The 8,582-nt window shown below is 48.9% G+C and overlaps 1 protein-coding gene across 1 annotated transcript; it reads right to left on the bottom strand.

The window, feature by feature from the left end:
- Nucleotides 1-1,091: 1,091 nt before the first annotated feature.
- Nucleotides 1,092-7,027, bottom strand: RPS14 (ribosomal protein S14). Its single transcript, XM_023227043.2, has 5 exons — nucleotides 6,880-7,027; nucleotides 4,462-4,612; nucleotides 3,679-3,840; nucleotides 2,482-2,558; nucleotides 1,092-1,213 (listed from the first exon to the last, which is right to left on the bottom strand). The coding sequence occupies exons 2-5, from the start codon at nucleotides 4,608-4,610 to the stop codon at nucleotides 1,146-1,148; spliced, it is 456 nt and encodes a 151-aa protein (XP_023082811.1). The 5' UTR covers nucleotides 4,611-4,612; nucleotides 6,880-7,027; the 3' UTR covers nucleotides 1,092-1,145.
- Between the last annotated feature and the right edge of the window lie 1,555 nt (nucleotides 7,028-8,582).

Here is an 8,582-nt window from a genome sequence, read left to right as displayed (position 1 = left end):
GCTACTCGGGAGGCTGAGGCAGGAGAATGGTGTAAACCCGGGAGGCGGAGCTTGCAGTGAGCTGAGATCTGGCCACTGCACCCCACCCTGGGCGACAGAGCCAGGCTCCGTCTCAAAAAAAAAAAAAAAAGAACTGTTATCCTCTTGTAAGCTGTGACCTTTGCCAAGTGACTTCCCATGCTGGTTTTCTTAGCTACATGATGGGCATAGTTGTATCTTTTTCATCAGATTAAGATTCTCTAGCAAGGTTTGGCATGTAACACTCATCACAGTAACCCCTTGTCTCAGAACCCATTTATTTGCTTATTCCCTCTGCCTAGAACACGCCATCAAAGACTGAAAGCAGCATCCTCAAAAGTTTTCCCCTTGTTGGTTTCTTTCCTCTACAACTGACTACCTCAGTGGTCTCATCTCTCCAGCCTGTGACACACAGCATCCTCTCCACTGGGCCTCACTAATCCTACCCAGCCACCAGCCTGTCCTAACCATGGCAGGGACCATCACGGGGCCTTGTGGTAATCCCTTGCAAAACACCGAGTACCATCTGGTGTCACTGGGTACTCAGAGCCGCACGCAAGCTTCCGGAAAGCAAGAACTTTTCTTTTTTACCGCTGATGAAAATAGGACTTGGTGTGTATTTGTGGGGTGACAATCTTTATGTACTTTATGTACTGATGTGGAACAATCTCCAAGATCTGCCAAGTGAAAAAAAGCAAGACACAGTAGAGTGAGCTCCCAGCTCTGCACAGAAGGTGTGGGGGGAGAATGCACACCCACGTGTGTTTATATATGGCATGGGTCTGGAAGGCTCCTCTTCGCTTCAGGCTACACTTGGATCCACAGTTCCCACTCTGACTCTTTAAGAATTGGTCCATTTTTAGAACCAGCATCTCCACTCAAAACGAGGTCTCCAACGCCTTGGTCTGCTTTAGATGACCAAGGCAACTTAATGTCACAAGTAGCATGGAAAAGACCCCAAATGCAGCACCAGGATCTCAGCTCTCCTCAGGTTCCTTCTCCCAAGTGGCCAAATAGGAGGAAGAAATCAAATGCCCGAGTAGCCCCTGATGAAGGAGAAAAGACTCGAGTTCAAATAGTTTACATGAAGGCAATTTATTAACAGAAAATATTTTGAGGAGTCTTGTTCACAGACGGCGACCACGGCGACCCCCCTTCCTGCGAGTGCTGTCAGAGGGGATGGGGGTGACGTCCTCTGTGGGGAGGAAGAGAAAGCGTCATTGCCTGGAGCTGGATGGGAAGGGCCCTCAGGCCTCCCTAGACCAATGGCCTAACCAGTCAGCAACAGATCCTGCTGCTCCCCAAATGACTCCCCAGTACATAACAGATGGATGTGAACGTGAAGCGGCCCCATCTGCCGGTTCCTCGAATTTCCTGACGTGGTCTTAACTCACTTTCCAGAAAGGGAAACAGGCTGAGAGGTGTGCAAGATGTCAGAGGCACAGGACAAATCCAGCTTCCGACATTTAGCCCACCATCTTCTCTAGAGGAAAAACCCTTTGGACAGGGTAACTGCAACTGTCTCCTTTGCATTAAGTAAAAGGATACTGAAAAAAGTCTGAAAAAATCTTTCAAGGTTGGGTGCAGTGGCTCATGCCTGTAATCCCAGCACTTTGAGCTTCGGGAGACTGAGGCCGGTGGAGTGCCTGAGGCCAGGAGTTCGAGGCCAGCCTGGACACCATGGTGAAACGCACCCCCCAACCAAAAAAAAAAAGCCAGGTGTGGTGGCACACACCTGTAGTCCCAGCTACTTGGGAGGTTGAGGTGGGGTGGTGGGAGGATCCCTTGGATGAATCCGCCCAGGAGGCGAAATTTACAGTGAGCTAAGATTGTGCCACTGAACTCCAGCCCACACAACAGACTCAGACCCCGTCTCAAGAAAACAAAATTATCCTTCAAGTAGGACACGGTAGGAACTTTGGCCTGGGACATCAGCGTACCTCTCTACTAACTGCACAGAAACAATGTGCAGGCAAGAACTAATGCCCCCTTCCTAGGAGATGTAACGAGCCAGGAAATCACAGGCATGAGAGTGTATTAATAATGGAGGCTGGCACCACCCCCTTCATTTTTGGTTGTCACACGGCTGGCATGCCCTACTGATATTTAGTAGGCAGATACCAAAAATGCTGAACATCCTACAACACAGGAGATGGCACACACAAAATGCTCATAGCAATGCCCTCAAGAACAGAGGAAAGGACAATTCATCTCATCACTTTTACCGGCACCAGGCAGTGGAGGACAGAGATTCACAAATGAAACAGGACATTCACATCAAGGTGACAGAGATATTCAGGGAGAGATTTTTAAGTCAGAAGGTGACTCTTGTAGCCTCCCTTAACAAACTTAACTGCCAAAAGCGACCAGACCAGTCGCTGCGCATCCACTGGGCACAGCATGTGCTTTCTGGGGCTGATGCTTCAAAATAAATCCAAGCATTAGCTAGAGGGGGGCACCTACCAATCCGCCCGATCTTCATACCCGAGCGGGCAAGGGCTCTGAGGGCCGACTGGGCCCCAGGTCCAGGGGTCTTGGTCCTAGAAAATGGAGGTTTAAGTTAAGAAAAGCCTTTGGCCAAGTCAATGAAAGATCTCCTTTCTAAGATTCCAACACCCAGCTAGTTCAGAGGTCTGCAAACTTTCTGTAAAGAGACAGGGCTGGGGACAGTGGTTCACATCCGCAATTCCAGCACCTTGGGAGGCCAAGGCAGGGCGGACTGCTTCAGCTCAGGTGTTCAAGACCAGCCTGAGCAACATGGTGAAACCCCATCTCCACAAAGATACACAATTTAGCCAGCGTGGTGGCGCTACTACTAGCAGTCCCAGCTACTCAGGAGGCTGAGGTGGGAGGACTGCTTGAGCCTGAAAGGCAGAGACTACAATAAGCTGAGACAGCACTGCTGCACTCCAGCCTGGGGGAAAGTGAGACCCTGTCTTAAAAAAAAAAGAAAAAGTCAGAAGGTAAGTATTTTAGGCTGAGGGGCCACTATGGTTTTGTTTTATGTTCTGACCACTGTCTGGCCTGTTCACCTAATAGTCATCTATTTTCATGCCCCTCCCCCTACCACCACTCAAGGCCAGGCCCTTGTCCTCTCCTACAGGACTCCACCTCTTCCCCTCTGACTGTACCTCATGCCACCCTTTCCTTCACAGGTGCCCAGGTTCACCCTCAACCTCAAGACCTTTCTTTGCAGTTGTCTCCAGCTGGAATCCCCTCCTCTTGTTCTTCCTTCACTGGAAGAACTCCAGACTCATCACTGAGACTTTAGTTTAAATTACACTTTATCACCAACTCCTTACTTGTACTTCCCGGCATTTGTCACAAATGAAAAGCACATATTCCCTGGTGCTCTGTTGTGTAAAGTCTGACTCTCCTACCAGCCTAGGTCCCACACAAGGAGGGTAGAGACCATGTCTATTGTTTCCTATGTTTCCCCCATCACTCTCTTCTAGTACCTGAAACGCAGCTCCTGGTATACAGTAGGTGCTCAACACTGAGCTGCTGGGGGTGTACAGAGGAGCCAATTATTAAATATGTGTATGACTAAAATATCTTGTTCAAGGTCACAACGAAAAACCCAAACCTCAAATTCAGGTGCTCCAGCACCCAAGCCCAGCAGGTTTTCTACCACCCAGTCATCCCCTCCGCGTCTCGTACCTATTTCCTCCTGTGGCCCGGAGTTTGATGTGTAGGGCGGTGATCCCCAGCTCCTTGCACCTCTGGGCCACATCCTGGGCAGCCAACATAGCAGCATATGGCGAGGATTCATCTCGGTCTGCCTTCACCTTCATCCCACCAGTCACACGGCAGATGGTTTCTCTGGGGACAAAAGCGCAGGGTCATTTCTTCCTCGTCCAAAAAGGAGTGCTTACGATATCCTAATGAGTGAAGAGCACCACAGCTCAGTCATGTTGGAGGATGATGGTCACGGGCTCTGCCCTCACGGAGTTCAGTCCAGTGGGGTTGAATGGCCCAATATAGCTAAACTCAGCATTAACATTTTATATATCTACTTCTGCATTTAATCCTTACAATCACTCCACGAGGTAGACACTACTGTCCTCATTTTACATATGAGGAAACCGCAACTCAGAATTTGACTGATTTCACACAAGTCACAACAACTTGCTAAATGGCAGTCGAACCCACATCCAGAGCTCACTTGCAGTCCATTGCTGCTCCTACAAAGTGAACTAAGGAAAGAGAATTCCCAAGAAACCAAGGATTCAATAACCATCACACTATAAGGACAAAGAATGTGTCTCCTCTCTTGTAACCCCTGGGAACTCACAATATGTGTGGGCTAAATGGACAAGCATATTTTCTTACCTGGATAAAACAGCATTTCTTTAGAGAGAACCCCCTGCACTGCTAGCCCATCCCAGCCATTGCTTTCCTCAGCCTTTTGCCAGCTGGGTGCCTCTCCACTCAGGTACTCACTTGCCAGAAAGGTCAGTGACATGGACAAAAGTGTCATTGAAGGATGCAAAGATATGGCAGACACCAAATACATTCTCTCCTTCAGCCACCTGAGGTCCGAGGCTGATGACCTGTTCTTCCTTCTTTTCCTTCCCCTTTCGAGGTGCCATTTCTGAGTGGAAGGAAAAGAAACTCAAGGTTAACAGACAAAACATTTCCAGAATCCCTTCCCCCTGGCTATTAAAGAAAACTCTAAGTCTTTTTTTTTGTTGTTTTTTTTTGAGGCAGAGTCTCGCTCTGTCGCCCGGACTGGAGTGCAGTGGCCGGATCTCAGCTCACTGCAAGCTCCGCCTCCCGGGTTCCCACCATTCTCCTGCCTCAGCCTCCCGAGTAGCTGGGACTACAGGCGCCTGCCACCTCGCCCGGCTAGTTTTTTTTGTATTTTTAGTAGAGACGGGGTTTCACCGTGTTAGCCAGGATGGTCTCGATCTCCTGACCTCGTGATCCGCCCGTCTCGGCCTCCCAAAGTGCTGGGATTACAGGCTTGAGCCACCGCGCCCGGCCAACTCTAAGTCTTGCTTCATGTCCCTGTCTTCTTCCATCCAGGACTCTGCTATATTCCCTCATCTCTGCCTTACTAAAAGTTCTTTCTCCTTGCACTTGGCGGGGTGTCAACTGTGGCCATATAGCAAAGTACCACGAGAAGTATTCTTTCCCCAGAAACTATCAACAGCGACGCTCACAGCACCTACAGGATAGAAGCCTAGGGATCTGGCAGCAGATGCCTGAAGGCTGCATCCCAAAAGGCAAGAAGAAACCCAAGACCAATACCTACCCATGTACTGGTAACACCATTCCAAACACCCTTTATGGGGCGAGGGAGCTGCCTGACTCCTGCATGAACTCCTCAGCTTAGAATTCAAGGGTCCCTTACCAACACAGCCCTCAAGCCTCTCATCTCCTGTTTTCCTGTGCTCCACCTGATCCCTTCAAAAGCCAAAAATGCAATTGATTTGACCACCCACAACTATTTAGAACTAAATCTTTCACCAACATCAAATATCAAAGGCACTAAAATACATCCAAAAGGCAGGCTAATGGGAAAGACCCATCCCAGAAATCTGATGGTCTCTGAGACCAAACAACTCTAACCTATTATGGCCTTATAAGTGCAATCATACTGTCACAGGATCTAAGGGAGGGAGAAACTGACAGGAGGAAGGCAGGTGAGAATGAATGAGAAAGTGGAAGACTAGGAGAAGACTGCTTCCTGCCTAAAGACCCAGGCCTTCTGAATCTCCTGGTGTTCAAAACAATTTAACATATGCAGAAGACACTAACGCCAATCGGTATCCTGCAGATGGTGAAGACAGAGAGTGTCTCAGCCTATGGACACAGTAAAGACAGTGGCAAAACCAAACCTAGAAACAACGTGTCCTGACTCCCAGCCCGGCACTCTCTGCCTCCTGCCAAGATGCCTCTACACCACAAATAACTACCCCAGTCTGTCTCAGGTGTTCCTAGATCTCTCCTGTGCCTTCCCTATATAAACTTTAGTGTGTGATCACAGTAAGTACTTCAAGTGTAAGTCTTGGGTGTACGAAGTTAACTGTTCCTATCTTCAAATCAGGCTAATGAACAAGACGAAGTGCGTTAACTATCCTAAGGAAGGTGCCACAGAAGAGAAGACTAAGGTTCTACCTGGAGAAGCATAGAAAGGGTCCAGCAGATCTCAACTATGTAAGCATGAGTATGTTTCGGCATGGTGGCCATTCAGTAAATGCCAATTTGCAGTTTCTCTGTCCCTAACATCCCCTATAGTATTGAGCAGAGTGGTCTTCGGGGGTATATAAATGCAGGGCAAGCACACAGCAAACATTGGTGCTGGGCCCTGAGCGCCTAGAACTTGCAACGTGCCCGACTCAGCAACGGAAAGAATCGCCCAGATTTAGAAGCATCCAATACAGGGCGAGAATTTTCCCTGCTTTCCTTCTTTGAATGATCACTACAAATCCATGGGATCGGTACTACTATTATTCCTATACTGCAGATGAGGAAACGAACGAGATTAGGCGCGGGCCTGCGATCACCAAGAAAAAAGTTGGCGAGATAAAGACGGGAACCCACCTCTGTCCCGGGCTCCCTCAACTACGCTGTGCCCCTGAAACGAGGCCGTGGCCGTATTACGGGGCCGAGGCCTTAAAAGGTTGGACCCGCACTCACCCTTACTTCACAAGCTCCTCCCTGAAGCAAAACGGGCCTTTCGAGACCAGGCGCGAACTCAATCCCGAGTTGGCCAGGATCCAAGTGGGCCAGCCGCGCGTCTCTTGCACGGCACCTAGCTCGGTTCCGACGGAAAGACCCCAGTCTTCCGTTCCAAGCCCCACAGGGTCCCCTCGCTGCAGGATGCCCACCGATTGTCGCGCCCGGGCCTCTTACCTGCACGTCGTCTCCAGACTTCAGACCGGAAAGAGAGAGTGGGAGAGGGAGGAGCGACGGGTCACTTCCGTGTCCCGGAAGCATACCTCTGAGGTCACGGGGCGAGGTCGGCTCCCGGAAGACACCGCCATTATTGCTTCCAAAGAGTTTAAGACTCGTCATAGGGAAAGACGGTTTATTACTTAAGGGAGAGCGAAAAGAGTCAGAGGGGCTGGTTGTCGCTGCGAGCGGGTCTGCCTAAGCGACAGTACGAAGCGGCTACACCCGCGGGGTGAGGTGGGCCTGTATTCCATGACGGCGGTGGCCTGGCTAGACAGACTTCCGCCCTCCTGACACCCGCCTTGGCAGCCTGGGAGCGGCAGCGCCCCTTGTGTGGAGCAGGGGAATAACAACAACAAAACGGCCTTAATTAAAGCCAGGGTGGCGCCTGCGTCTGCTCCCGGGTACTTAGGAGGCCGAGGATCGCTTGACCCGCGTAGTTCGAGGCCAGCCTAGGCAACGTTGACGGGGAAAACCCACCGTGATCACGTACTTTATTATACTATATAATGGAAAAAATAAGAATAAATTATTCAATATGTATTTACAGACCGGTCTGGGCTAAACAGTTTATATGCATTGCTTCATTTACTCCTCAAGACATTGTCAAATAGTTTCGATTTCCCTCTCACAGATAAAGGATGTTAACTGAGAGCACACCTTTGCCGACGGTTTGGAATTCTAGCTTCAAAGCCCATGTGTTTAATAGCTACTTCCACATAGCCCTCTAATAACTATATATATTTAAAATATATATATTTATGTATATATATTTATATATAGCAATCCACATAGCCCTCTAATAACTATATATATTTAAAATATATATATTTATGTATATATATTTATATATATTGCTATTAGAGGGCTATGTGGAAGTAGCTATTAAATAGAGAGAGAGAGAGAGACAGAATCTTGCTCTGTGGCCGAGGCTGGAGTGCAGTGGCACAATCTCGGCTGACCACGACCTCTGCCTCCCAGGTTCAAGCGATTCTCCTGCCTCAGCCTCCCAGGTTCAAGCGAATCTCCTGCCTCAGCCTCCGGAGTAGCTGGGACCACAGGCGCGCGCCACCACTCCCGGCAAAATTTTTTTTGTGTGTTTTTGGTGTAGAGACAGGGTTTTACCGTGTTGACTAGGGTGGTCTCGATTTTCTGACCTCGTGATCCACCCGCCTCGGCCTCCCAAAGTGCTGGGATTACAGGCGTGAGCCATGGTGCCCAGCCTCTGATAACAACATTGAAGGACCTTGAAGGTTTGGGAGAATATGTCAGCGCTGTGGGGAAGGGCCAAGAAGTGTACCTCACAGAGCTAGGCAAGCAGTAGATACATTTTAGCTATATACTATATGTAATATTTATATGGACTATATACAGTATTTTTGTATTACGTACTCTATAAATATTGTAAATATATTTTTTATGTATTAATATATCCTGTGGCTCCAGCCTGGGTGACACAGCGAGACCCTGTCTCAAAAAAAAAAAAAAAAAAGTTCACTCTGCTAAACTGAAAAACTCATCATACCTCCTTTTTTTTTCAGACAGAGTCTGGCTCTTGTTGCCCAGGCTGGAGTGCAGTGATGCCATCTTGGCTCACTGCACCCTCTGCCTCCTGCGTTCAAGTGATTCTCCTGCCTCAGTCTCCCGAGTATCTGGGATTACAG

This window comes from Piliocolobus tephrosceles, chromosome 4 (genome assembly GCF_002776525.5).
Source record: "Piliocolobus tephrosceles isolate RC106 chromosome 4, ASM277652v3, whole genome shotgun sequence".
Classification (NCBI taxonomy): domain Eukaryota; kingdom Metazoa; phylum Chordata; class Mammalia; order Primates; family Cercopithecidae; genus Piliocolobus; species Piliocolobus tephrosceles.
Note: the sequence above shows the minus strand (reverse complement) of the source record. Positions and strands in the feature narration are given on the sequence as shown.

What these genes read in the sequence shown, in the direction of transcription:
- RPS14 (XM_023227043.2), bottom strand. Translation starts at nt 4,610, where the DNA reads ATGGCACCTCGAAAGGGGAAGGAAAAGAAGGAAGAACAGGTCATCAGC. An exon ending in GTCACTGACCTTTCTGGCAA is followed by an intron (nt 3,841 to 4,461) that starts GTGAGTACCTGA and finishes TTTTGTCCCCAG; the next exon opens with AGAAACCATCTGCCGTGTGA. An exon ending in CGGGCCACAGGAGGAAATAG is followed by an intron (nt 2,559 to 3,678) that starts GTACGAGACGCG and finishes TCCATTTTCTAG; the next exon opens with GACCAAGACCCCTGGACCTG.